Genomic DNA, 13103 nt, shown 5'->3' with positions numbered 1-13103 from the left:
TTAAATTTACCTTCCATAGATCCTCTTAAATTTTAAATATTCCAATTCCATGATATTTATTTCTATCTTGGATCTAGAAATTATTTATCTTTTCTGTCCTGACCTTCATGATGATCATTAATAAACAGAAGTTATAATCTAGCTTTCTTTACATTTAACATGGTGAGATAGTTCCCACTGAATGTATTTAAGATGTCACACATTTCCCCTGTGATGGTTGACTCACTAGAGGTAAGGTGGTCATTCTTGACTTCTAATGGTTTCTCTATAGACTCAGGCTACTTGGATACTGAGCATTTTGGTTTCTGTACTTGTGGCTTTCATTTGTTCTTTTTTTTTTTTTTTAATTTTATTTTTTAGATGTTGATAGGCCTTTTTAAAATTCATTTATTTATATGTGGGGCTGAGAATCGAACCCAGTGCCTCACACATGCTAGGCAAGCACTGTACCACTGAACCATAGCTCCAGCCCCTCATTTGTTTTTAATGGCATTAAATTATGGGAACAGCCTTAAAAAAAAAAAAAAAAAAAAAAAAAAAAATTCTTTTTTCTTTCTTTCTTTTCATTTTCTTTTTCTTTTTCCGTACCAGAAATTGAGGAATTGAACCCAGGGGCATTTAAACACTGAACCACATCCCCAGGCCCCACTTTTTTTGGGTATCAGGGATTGAACACAGGGGCACTCAACCACTGAGTCACATCCCCAGCCCTATTTTGTGTTTTATTTAGAGACAGGGTCTCACTGAGTTGCTTAGCACCTCACTTCTGCTGAGTCTGGCTTTAAACTCAAGATCCTCCTATCTCAGCCTCCTGAGCCTCTAGGATTACAGGTATGCACCACCGCAACCAGCCCCAGCCCTTTCTATATTTTATTTTGAGACAGGATCTTAATAAGTTACTTAGGGCCTCACTAAGTTGCTGAGACTGGCTTTGAACTTTCAGTTCTCCTGCCTCAGCCTCCCAAGCTGCTGAGACTACAGGTGTGAGTCACCATGCCCAGTTTAAAAACAAACTTGCTGGGCCTATAATCCCAGCCACTTGGTAGGCTGAGGCAGGAAGATTGCAGTTTCCAGGCCAGGCTCAGCAGTTTAGCAAGGCCCTAAGCAACTGAGTGAAACCCTGTCTCAAAGTAAAATATAGAAAGGACTGGGGATGTGACTTAGTGGTTAAGCACCCCTGGGTTTGATCCCTGGTATCACGAAAAAAAAAATCTTGCATGTAAGATGCTTCTAAAACAAAAATTTACTATAGTCTCATAATATTAACTCAGTGTTCTTCACGTTTGCTAAATAGGCAGAGGCTGGATTTGATGCGTGAGATGTATGATAGGGCAGGTGAGATGGCCTCCAGTGCCCAAGATGAAAGTGAAGCTACTCTGACTGGCAGCGATCCATTCTATGATCGGTTCCACTGGTTCAAACTTGTGGGAAGGTATGTGATGATTTCGTTTGTTTCTTTTTAAATAATGAATCCCTGTATTTTAATTATTTAAAGACCTCAGTAGATATTACAGAAAGTTAAAAGGAAAAGAATAAAAGAGTCCCATTTTAACGACTGTATCATTTGGTATACTTCCCTTCAGCATTTTTAAACGCACATATTATTTTGATTCTCAAACTCTCACTTAAAGTATTTGACAGTCTCCTTTGGCTCTCAGATTATTTACAAAATGTTTTGCAATTGATTTAGATTGAGAAGAGAAAGAAAATTTGTGTCTGTGTCCTATACAACTTAAAATCATTGTCTTACCAGACTGCAGAATCTTCGTCATCTGAGAAGTCATAAAGCAGTTCATCCCACTTTTGTCATTGCCAAGGGTGAATTAATTGCGTATCTTTGTAGTCCTCTTGAGTCTCTTTCGTATGTACATTATTTTCAACATTTTATGAAAACAAATATTGCCTCTATATTGAATCAAATTTTTAGAGTTTTAGAAATCTTAAAGCAAGAAATTTATGTTTTGTGCTATTTTCAGAATTTCGAATTGTTTTTTTCAATTGCAAAGACAGTCTGATGGTTTTTAAAGGAGCTATGTAAAAGTGTGTTGCTGAAGTAAGAGTATTTTGTAGAAATAAAGGAAGTCTTCTCCACTCCACTGATAGTAGACTGGTTTTTTTAAAGAGATGAATTGGCCAAACACATCTTATCCAAGCAAAGCACGTGCTGTTTTGGCATATACCATTTCTTCCATTTTGTTTTCTGTTCCAAGAAAATGTTATCATTCAAATAAACATTTAAAGTCTTAATATTTCACCTTAATGTTGAGTAGCTCCTTTGAGACAAAGATATTGGTCTTTTTGTGTGAACTGGAAAAAATGTAAATATTTGCTAGCACAGTATTCACCTGGGTTGGTCTGCTCGTGGGTTTCCTTTGCTTTTCTTATTCTAAGAATCCATCCTTGTAGAACTTTTTCAACCTGCCCTTTTGTTCCCTTTCACCTGATCCAGATGATTTATGCTTATTTTATACTTTTGCTTTTCTATTTGCTTTTATTGTGTTGATTTCCCAGTAGACGCTGTCCTGTTGGCACCTATCGCTTCTTGTTTAACCAACTATTCCTTTCTCCCTGGCTGTGTCAATCGGCGTCTTACCTGGTGTCTAGCTCCCCCATTTTCCACGGCTGTGTGAATGAGCGCCTTGCCGACCGCACACCCTCCCCCACTTTTTCCACGGCCGATTCCGACATCACTGAGCTGGCTGACGAGCAGCAAGATGAAATGGAGGATTTTGATGATGAGGCATTCGTGGATGACACCGGCTCTGACGCAGGGATGGAGGAGGGATCAGATCTCTTCAGTGACGGGCATGACCCGTTTTACGACCGATCCCCTTGGTTCATTTTAGTGGGAAGGTTGGTGAGGTTATTGTGAGAAAGGCAAAAAGGGACCAGCTCTTGTTCTAAAGACCTCTTTGTGCAATTTTGGATAATTTTGACTTAGCCAGTTTAATTCATGAATGCTCAGTCCCAAGTCCTCCAGTGCTGAGAGTGCCATCGATGCGATCTGGCTAGAGAGAGCTCAGGCGTTATTTGTGAGGCACTCTGTCTCCTCCGTGTATAGCAATATATGAAGACTATGTGGAGGGACACTTACCCTAAATTCAGAACAATCATTGTTCTGAAGGAGGAAATCCCAAAGGAGAAAGTACTTAAAGCAAAGAATCAAATGTAATGAGTCAATAAATGGTGCTGTGAACTATGCTTCCTTTTAAAGGAATGTGACTGAGGGCATATGAACTTACATGGGAAAGAGCATAGCAAGTCCAAGGTTAGGCTGAAGAATTTGTGGTACTGCAGGAATCAGAAGACTAAAGTGGACTTTAAGTGCATTTTTTTGTTTAGTCTACCTAAAATGAATCAAGAAAGTCAGGTTCCCCCTTCATGTCTACAGTGGCTGCCTTTTTATGTCCAGTTTCACTGAATACATCTATAGGCCTTTGACTTCTGCTGGAATTTGACTTATCAGCTTTATAGTGATGAATCTCAGAAAATTATCTATTGACATCATCAACAATGAATGTTTGTTCAGTGGGACATAAAAACTGCATTATTTATCAAAACTGGTGTTGAGTTCACCAAACTGAGCCATTGTCTCTAGCTCTCAGTCTGTGCATCCCTCTGTCAGTGATGTAGAACTCTCCGTGCATAAATTCCTGACACTGGTCTTTTTCCACACCAAGTCTTCATGATGAAATTATAATTACAAGTTTAACAGTAGAGAAATCATTGGATTAACTAAAAAGTATGTTCAGGTTTTAAAGTATAAAATTTAACTTCAAATGGTGCATTAGAACATATTTCTGAACCCTTTAAAAATAAGGGAATTGTTTTACTGTTAGGTGGTAAACACCAGTTATCTAAACATTAAAGTTCAGTAAGTCTCCTGACCCATTAGACAGAGGTTTTAAAATTGAACTCATATATGGTGTTGGCTACTTGGTGGGAACTTCCTAACTATTATAGAAGGTAATGGAAAGGGAGGAAAGAAAAGCTTTTTGATACAAATGAAAACCTTATTTATAACTTTGAATCGTAATATTGGTCAGTCTCTGGATTTTATAGTGGGGAAGGGTCATTATAAGTTGTTTCTCCATGAATAAACACAACAGGATTGATTATACACCCATGGATATTGTTTTCTACTAGTTTATCACCAGGAACAGACACTTAGAATCTCAAAAAAGCTGATTTATATTAAAAGTAAGAAAGGTGTATACAGATAATGGGACAGTAATGCTTTCTTTTACTCTGTGGCTCTCTGTATCCTTCAGTACATACCTATCCTATTCCAAGAGCGTTAGAAGTTGGAACCTAGTTTCTACCCATGAATTTGGTCCCAGTACCAATTGAATAGCTTTAAAGCTGTTCACTTACTTTCTACACCACTGCTCTGTGAAGAGTGGGCAGTTTCATCCTACTGCCTGGTCAGGAGAAGCCTTCTTTCTCTCTGAGTACAAGCTACTTAAATTGAGGCCTGTTGGATTTTCAAGTGTAAAATGAGTTGGTGAGAAAGTCTTTCAGGTCTTTCATCTTTCATATTATATTATCTATACTGGCAAAATGAATATCCTGGTTAAGAGTCTACTTAGAAACATTTATATTTTTAATTAGTTGTATAGAAAACTGAAGTCAGAATCCTACTTAATGTGGAAATTAACTGGGTTAAGATATGTATATTATTTTCTTTTTAGTTTCAAGTATAAGTATAAAGCAATCAACTCTAATTTGTTTTTTCACATACATATTTATGATACTATGCTCAGAGATTGACTTTTCCATTTGTTTGAGATTCCAGGTTCTAGCACTAACTTTGCCTTCCCAGAAAGAGATGGGGGGCGGGCTAGATGTGTTGCACAGTGGTAGAATATGCTCTTAGCGCCGGGTGGGGTGCTGGGAAGGAGGTGAAATCAGTCAGTAAAAGGATAGCTCTCATTTTTGCTTTCATTTATTCTCCTTTGCAAAGAAAATGTATAACAATGCAGCATCATCCAGTTGTGCAGTGGTCATTGAATGTGTAAGAGGAGTACCTTTTTTCTTGTTTTTTGTGATTCATAGAATTGGATTTTCCCTATTGGCACATAATTGTAAATACACTTCACTTGTAAAAATTTCCATTTTCTAGCTGGGCTAAGTGGCACATGCTTGTAATCCCAGTGGCTTGGGAGGCTGAGGCAGGAGAATCTCAAGTTCAAAGTCAGCCTCAGCAATTTAGTGAGGTGCTAAGTAACTCATTGAGACCCATCTCTAAGTAAAATACAAAAAAGGGTTGTGACTTAGTGGTTAAAAACCCCTGAGTTCAATCCCCAGTACAAAAAAAGAATCCATTTTCTTATGAAATTCAATTTGTTGGGGTTTGTTTCTTGGCTGTGGCTACCTCTCATGAATCTTTGTATCAAGATTAAAAGAGCTTGTCCCTTTAGCTATTCTCTTTGGCATGCTGGGATATTATGAACCATCCGTCATAACTTGGGATGAAATATAAAATATGTAAACTAGTCTCTTCTGGGTTGAAAATGGGCAAAGATGGTTATTCTGTGGCCTCTCTGAATACCTAACAAACATTCATTCTGTATCACCATAATTATACTGATTTTTCTTATCTTTATGTTGACAAATTTGTTCTCTTTTCGATGTAACTTCACAGAACTTTCTGCTAATACATTTTTTATGTCTTTTTTCCTCCTCCCTGTTCTCCTTCAGTCTGCTAGGTCAAAGTATAAAGACTGTCAGAAAAGTAATTATGAAAATTCCAGTTTAAAAAAACTTCAGAGAACTTTCATATGGCACTGATTTGGGCTACGGGTTATGTTCTGTTAACATGACAAGGGGCTGTCTAGTGAGTGTGCGTGTGTGTGTCAGAGCTGATGCCCATGCTCCTGTCACAGAATTCTAGATTCTCTTCTAAAAAGGAAAATCTACAAAAATGCCTTCAGAGCTTCCACATTTGGAATAGTCATTGCCATAGCCACAAAGGAAATTCTGCTCTTTAACGTGAGCTCCAGTCTTACTTTATTGTGTTGTGCCCATGAAATATAATAAGCTATCTGAAAAAACAGTGGCTCCTGTTTTGATAGCTACATTTAAGATGACAGATTAAATATAGCTAGGGATTGAAACATGTTTTATACAGTTAATATCCATCATGAATTTGGTTTTGAGAAAAATCAACCCAATGTGAAGTTGGATGACTTTGCCTCTCTGCCTCTGAGATTTCTCATTTTCACTTCTACTTAAAGGTAGATAACAAATCTCTTTGCTGTTCTCTTATGAACATAAATGCATGTTCATTCATTAGATATTTGTTGAGTGTATTTACTTTATGCCCTGCCCTCTTCGGACAGTGGTGAGCATAGCGAATGGTTCCTGTCCTCACAGACTTAGAGTCTGGTGGGTAATAGAGACACTTAAGTAATCACACAAATGTAAATTATAGCAGTGATGAAAGAATTGTGTGTGTTGCTCAGCTCATATAACATTGAGGGTCCTGTCATGAAAGAATAGTGTTTAAAGGCCTCCAGGTAGGGCATATGTGCATGGCTCTTAATGTCCTCAGTGTTAGAAATGGACAGGTCTGGCTGGGATGCCATCAAGTGAGGAAGCGCTGATCTGTTACGTATGCTGATTCTGAGAAGATCCATTTTGTTCCATATGTCAAATTCTTAGTCTTCTAGACTTTCCCAGTAGTTGGTGCTTAATGATCTTGTTTGTAATCCTTTTTAGATTGCATTTTCTTTTTGCATAGCAAATCTATAACTTTCCATCTCAACATTGCCCCTTCTCCCACTTTGGAGCAGACTGAAAGGGAAGTAGACATCATGATCTTATTTAGTGCTCATTTGGAGTTGTTTTTGTTTTACTTTTTGTTCATGTTTCATTTATATACTTAAACTTTAATTAACATTTGTTTTTCTATTATGTTGTCTGTTTTCAAAATTGTTTTCATTATTTTGAGTTGAAATCCCAAGTATCTGTCCACTCCTTCGTCATTCTATCTTTGTTGTAAAATCTGAGAGCAGGAAAAGCAGCAGACAAGCACATGTATCACATTCCGATGTGTTTGATTTCCTGTCACAAGTGTTTACTCTTTGTCTTTTGTCTTATGTTCAAAGAGCAGCATATACCAAGCAGGAAGAAAGGAGGAACTAGATTGTTTCCCTTCTACTAATTAGAAAGAACACTAAGTTTGTATTGCTTTAAAAAAAAAAAAAAATCAGTAGCTACAAAATAATGAGAAGAAAAAAAGAGTGCTGATATGTTAGGATTGGCTAGTTTGTTTGAAATATAAAGTGTTAGATCTGTAACTTACCTTTTATTTATGCATTTCTGACCTAGGTTTTGGATTCTAGGAGCAAAAGCAAACCCCATAGAGATCAGCTTTATTCTTCTCCCTTAGCATGTACCTTGAAGCCCATTTAGTCTATAAACTTGCTACTGAGAAATTTCTGACTGTACAGCCTTTGCCCACATGTGTGCCTCTCTTGTCAGTCACCCTGCCTGAAGATAAAGAGTCCTTAGAATAAAAATAAAGACCCTTAATACTGTGATTTGAAATTTACTTTAGTTATTAATCATATTTCAGTCACATTTCCATGGTTTTCTGTTTCCCAGTTTCTCTTTTCTCTATTGGGAAACCTCAGACCTCTTTATAATTCCTTATTTCTAAAGATTAATTTCTTTAATGGGCTCCTCACCCACCAGCAGTATTCACAGAGCAGTGTCTCAAAGTCTATTTCCAGTTGCTACTCTTCTACCTGCAGTATAGTTTTACAGAGAGTAATTTGGCCTAGGTTGATCTTTGTCAGCACTTTGTCCAGCATTTGCATTTTTTCATGTGTCATCAGTGCTGAAAAGGCAGCTAGAGGCAGTTTGAGAGAACAGACCAAGAAATGATCTTAAGACAAGGCCCAGAAGCCAGCTCAGGTTCAGGAAGCTGTTCTCAGTGAGGCTGAAAGCCAGCCTCTCCCTCTGTAGGTTGCTCTGATGTTCGTCTTCTGGTGTCTCTCTCTAGGGCATTTGTATACCTGAGCAATCTGCTGTACCCTGTACCCCTGATTCACAGGGTGGCCATCGTCAGTGAGAAGGGTGAAGTGCGGGGATTTCTGCGTGTGGCTGTACAGGCCATTGCAGGTAGGTCGCTCACTCTGCAGTGAGGGCTGTGGGGTTTTGACTGGAGACTAAGCAGGTGGCTCTGTATGGGCCATACTTCAGTCAAACCCAAACAATGATGTGTTTGTCCAGTGTGGAGGCCTTTCTTGCTTCCTTTCTAGCTCTTGTCCCCACGTTATCATAGATAGATTCTGTTTTGTCTGGTCTACTACTGTTTTGGAATAATGGAGTAAAGAGATTTCCTTCAGTTTGAAGATTAGCTCTTGGAAATGTATCATAACTGCTTCAGAAGTGACGAAGGATTTTTAGAACTTTTTCTTACCTAAATTTTCTTTCAGGGTACTTTTAGAGACATTTATTTGGCTTCTGTTCTGCAGCACATGGATCACTTTTCACTTTCCCATGATCCAGCCGACATTCTGAGGAAAGAGCCCTTTCCTGTATTTTTCTGTCTTAACTCCAAATGCTGTGCCTTAAAATCACTTCGGCCTTTTTCCCATGGAAACCTATCACACAGTCACCAGTACTGAGTTTGTAGAAGTCTGCTCTACAAGTACAGTATAATATTTTCAAATGTTTGTTTTGTGTTATTGAATACAATCTTGCCAACATGGGACAGGGTTAGTATTTCTAGGTGCGACATTTAAACCATCTCAGTACTAAAACCAGTTCTTTATAAGTAGTTTCACTTGAGCTAAGAAGTGTGGTAAATCTATATGAGTCAAGGTGGAAACAGCCAGTGTCATTTTATTATTTTAGTGTCATTTGTTCTTATGCAAAAGGACTTCCTTGTTTATTTTATAATCCAGTAGGAGTCATACTCCCTCTCCCCATGTATTGTCTCATTTGATCCTTGCTGATGTTTTTCTACTTAGCGGATGAAGAAGCTCCTGATTATGGCTCTGGAATTCGACAATCTGGAACGGCTAAAATATCTTTTGATAATGAATACTTTAATCAGGTGAGAAACCTTTGGGAAGAGGGAACACCTTGGGGGAAGAGAGAAAGTAGATGGTTTTATGAGGAAAATGTCCAACATTGGAAACCAGTTCTCATGCCTAGAATTAAAAAGTATTAGAGGCTGATTACCCCCAAGTTGCTCTGTAGGATATGGACCAGGTCAAACAAATGCAGAGACCCAATATTTGTATTACTGTATTGCCTTTTCTCAGCTCTTAATCCATATTATTTTCTAGTCATTATTTTTTGGGTACATAGACATAAGAAAGGAAACAGGAAAATTGTTTTTTTCTATATTCTCATATACCCACCCCTGCCTCGCTTTCAGAATGACTTTTCTTCAGTTGCAATGACTCGTTCTGGTCTGTCCTTGGAGGAGCTAAGAATTGTGGAGGGACAGGGTCAGAGTTCCGAGGTCATCACTCCTCCAGAAGAAATCAGTCGAGTGAATGACTTGGGTATGTAGACAGAGTTTACTATGATTGGGACATTTCTAACAGGGGAAAATATTTATCACTGTCAAGGGACATAGTTGCTTTCATCAACCAGAAATGGGAAGAACTCACTCTTCTTTACATTATTTGAACCATGTGTGTTCCTTTGACCATCTTTAGATTTGAAATCAAGCACTTTGCTGGATGGAAAGATGGTAATGGAAGGGTTTTCTGAAGAGATTGGCAACCACCTGAAACTGGGCAGTGCCTTCACTTTCCGAGTAACAGTGTTGCAGGCCAGTGGGATCCTTCCAGAGTATGCAGATATCTTCTGTCAGTTCAAGTAAGCAACCCTTTGTTCTGCCTATTTAACCAGCTGTTAACTGAGAAAAAAATGTCCTCTTGTAGAGAGCTTTTCACGTGTGGAGATATTAATAGTCTTGAGAAACTGTCTCCAGGGAAAATACTTTGTCCACTGAAAATGGGAATGGGAAGCAGAAACCATCACTGGAGTGATGCAGGTACCTCATGGGGAGAAACGTGCCATGTGCCCTCCTGGACCATTCTGTTGTACACTGTCCTCCTGTACCAAGCGTGTGTGGTCTGATCCAGATAAGCGTACTTAGTAGTTTTTAGGGTTTTTCATGATGAAATATCTTCTTTGTAAACAAGGATTAAAGCAGTGAATTATCTCTCCATCAACGTTGCCTATTTAATACTTAGGAAAAGGAAAATTTAAATAATAAAAAGAAGAGCAAACTATTGCATCAACCTAGAAAAGCCAGTGTGCAGAGAAGGTTGTGGTTTCATCTCTCATTTACTTAGTATCTTTTTCTATCCCATAACTCTCTGGAACCCTATTCTCTAGATGTTTTCTTTTCAAGACCTCCCAGGAAAACACTTTGTGAATCTAAAGTTTTCATTCCTCTCAATGTTAGTGTATCTTTGAGTATGGGCTGCTGAACCCATTCAAACCTGAAGCCCCCAGCTTGCCACTGGGGCCACCCAAAAGCTGCTTCAGAGTCCTCCTGCCCCGGGTCTCTCAACATGTGCCCCAGCCTTCCTGGGCACTGATGATGAAGCTTGGATGCTCCAAGCTTGGGAGCACTCCTTTATACATGTTTCAGCCAAGTCCTGGATTAAGTGTGACCACTACACAGTGAGCCACCAGCATCATTGCTGAAACTCATGAGCATTATTAAAATACTAGCCATCCAGTTAATCTCACCTGTTTTCTATGTTTTCACTAATAGTCTCAAATTTAGGGTAAGGTGGACATGGCTAAGATGAATCTGGTTTGGGGAACTTTCACTATTATTTTAATCAAACAATGATACATCTTATGGAACAGATCTGTTTAGTTAACTGATGTCTGAAATTGATACCGCCGTTTACCGGTGACGAGTTCTGCTCCTTCTAATGTTGAAGATTGAACACTAGAGAAGCACGCCAAGGCAAGCATATTAAGCAAGTTTTATTTAAAGGTAATAATACAGACTTCTCCTGGGAGGAAGAAGGGGGCCATGACTGATGTTCTAAAGTCCCAAGAAGTGAGCGCACCCTACATCTTTTATAGGTTAAAGTCTCTTTTGTTCTCCAGTTCTCTCCCCCCTTATCGCTCTCTCCTTCCTGCCTACGTGACTAGGCCTGGTTTTGCATTAAGTGAGAAACCATGGGAGGGGGAGGGCCAAGGTGATTCAGGCAGGCAAGGGCCCAGGGGGCATTAATTAGCAGCTCCATGCTTGCAGTCCTTGATAAGGGCAGGTAAATTTGGTAATCAATGGGCTCCGGAGATCCTTGACATTCCATTCTTCCAGGGGCAGTCTCCAACTTCCAAAGGCAGATGGCTTCATGGCTTCATTTCCTCGAATTGACCCGATTCCCTATTTCTACACTAACTACCTGTCCTTAATTCTGGCTTCAAAATGACTATAGGAATATAGGAATTTGTTGCCCTTTGTCTTAAACCCTGAAAGGACAGCATCCCCACCTGTATTAGCTCTGGAGCTGAGGGCATGCGAGCCAGTAGTAGGAGAAGACTCAGTTTCCCTGGGCTTTCCTCAGCTCTGCACTGGTCTGAGTAGGGAGACGCAGCTATTATCTCTACCACCCACTATAGTAGATCGGTCTGCTAATGCCCACAGGGTCTGTGGTCAGGAGAAGAAAAAAAATGGGATAGGGGAGTAAGAAAAGGAGAGAGAGAAACAGGAGAAATGAGAAGAAAGAAAACATAAATATGCATGTAGGACAGAATGCTACAGTACCAGCAAAGGATGGCATCATGGATTTGGAGCAGTTGGTGAGAGTTCATGCTACTGGTCCCTCTGTCCCCTCATTCAAAGCATTTCCTTTCCCCCCTCCCTTTTTTTCTGAATGGGGTCAGGGATCATGCTGGGGATTAAACCCAAGGCCTCACACATGCTAAACACAAGCCTGAGGGGTCATTGTGATTGACATGTCTATGTGGCAATAAATCTTTGTGATGGGTATTCTTTAAAATTCTTCACTTTTAATTTCAGACTAATAATAGGGGGAGATAACAGTAAAATTGTATTATTTATGAAAATAAACAGTCTATTGATTCAGCAGGTATTTTTGGAGTATTTTCTTTGTGTCAAGCCCTGTTTGCTGTCTTTTGGGAAGATGTATAAATACATTATTACAAATAGTGAAATAAGGCTGTGGAGGAAAAACAGGTTCCTAGAGCACAGGAACACAAAACTATCAGGATAAGTCAGGAAAGACTTTCTGGAAGAAGTGACATTGGAATTCATTCTTAGCTGGGTGTTAAGAGACTCCTAGGCAGCTACACCATGTACAGACTTTCATATTACCTTATAGAAGCTCAAGTCTGCCAATTTTTTCTACACAAAATGATTTCATCGTTTTTATTTTCAATCAAAACTTCAACAGGGTGTAAGCACAAAAGGATGGGATGCAGACCTCAAGGGATTCAGAGAAGCCTTTGTTCATTCGCAGACTCCCCACTGGTGGGGCTCCTTTTCTGGCTGGGAAAATGGCAGTCAGTTACAGAGGGGATTTTCGTTTTATAGGGTACAATGAGGATGATGTAATCATTGGAAGCCCTGTATGTGCAGTTTTGACCATCAGAGGCGAGTTGGACAGGTTAAAACTTTAATTTAGGAGGGTGGTTGTAAAAAGGTTGAAACTCATTGATGTCTGGGGAAATAAGAGAACAGACTCTGAGGGATGAGTACTCAAATCTTGCCCATTGTTATTTGCTGTGCCTCCATCTAGGACTAATTTGCAATGGGGGAAGGTCAAGGTTTAGGGCCCAGCATTCAGTATCCGCCCCTTTCTTCTGCTGGGAGGTTAATCCTTGGCTAGTTTCCTTGCCCTCAGCCACACCTCTCCATTTTTCTTCTGGGGCTAACTTACAGGAATATTATTTTCCATAACCCTTCACCTAGGGGACAGGAGTCTGTTGAACTCTCTTCTTCACACACTCTAGTCGCTTCTTGCATATATATTCACATAGTTAAGTGAGTCAATTAACTTGGTCAGTTAATTTTTCACTCATTTTTCAAATAAAATCTAAAATGTCATTTGTGTGATATGGGATATTTTTGTTTTCTGGTGCTG

At 39.2% G+C, this 13103-nt stretch overlaps 1 protein-coding gene across 10 annotated transcripts in view; it reads left to right on the top strand.

The window, feature by feature from the left end:
* The window catches only part of Kif1b (kinesin family member 1B), a 148996-nt gene that overhangs the window by 101283 nt on the left and 34610 nt on the right, over positions 1 to 13103 (top strand). For 7 of the 10 annotated variants that reach the window (XM_047541955.1, XM_047541924.1, XM_047541950.1 and 4 more), the window contains 6 exons: positions 1295 to 1432; positions 2605 to 2853; positions 8009 to 8127; positions 8982 to 9067; positions 9395 to 9524; positions 9681 to 9843. In XM_047541955.1, coding sequence (XP_047397911.1) covers positions 1295 to 1432; positions 2605 to 2853; positions 8009 to 8127; positions 8982 to 9067; positions 9395 to 9524; positions 9681 to 9843 — 885 coding nt within the window. The remainder of the gene's footprint in view (positions 1 to 1294; positions 1433 to 2604; positions 2854 to 8008; positions 8128 to 8981; positions 9068 to 9394; positions 9525 to 9680; positions 9844 to 13103) is intronic. The other 3 variants (XM_047541980.1, XM_047541972.1, XM_047541965.1) reach the window with 1 other exon arrangement.

Source organism: Sciurus carolinensis, chromosome 1 (genome assembly GCF_902686445.1).
Source record: "Sciurus carolinensis chromosome 1, mSciCar1.2, whole genome shotgun sequence".
Taxonomy (NCBI): domain Eukaryota; kingdom Metazoa; phylum Chordata; class Mammalia; order Rodentia; family Sciuridae; genus Sciurus; species Sciurus carolinensis.
Note: the sequence above shows the minus strand (reverse complement) of the source record. Positions and strands in the feature narration are given on the sequence as shown.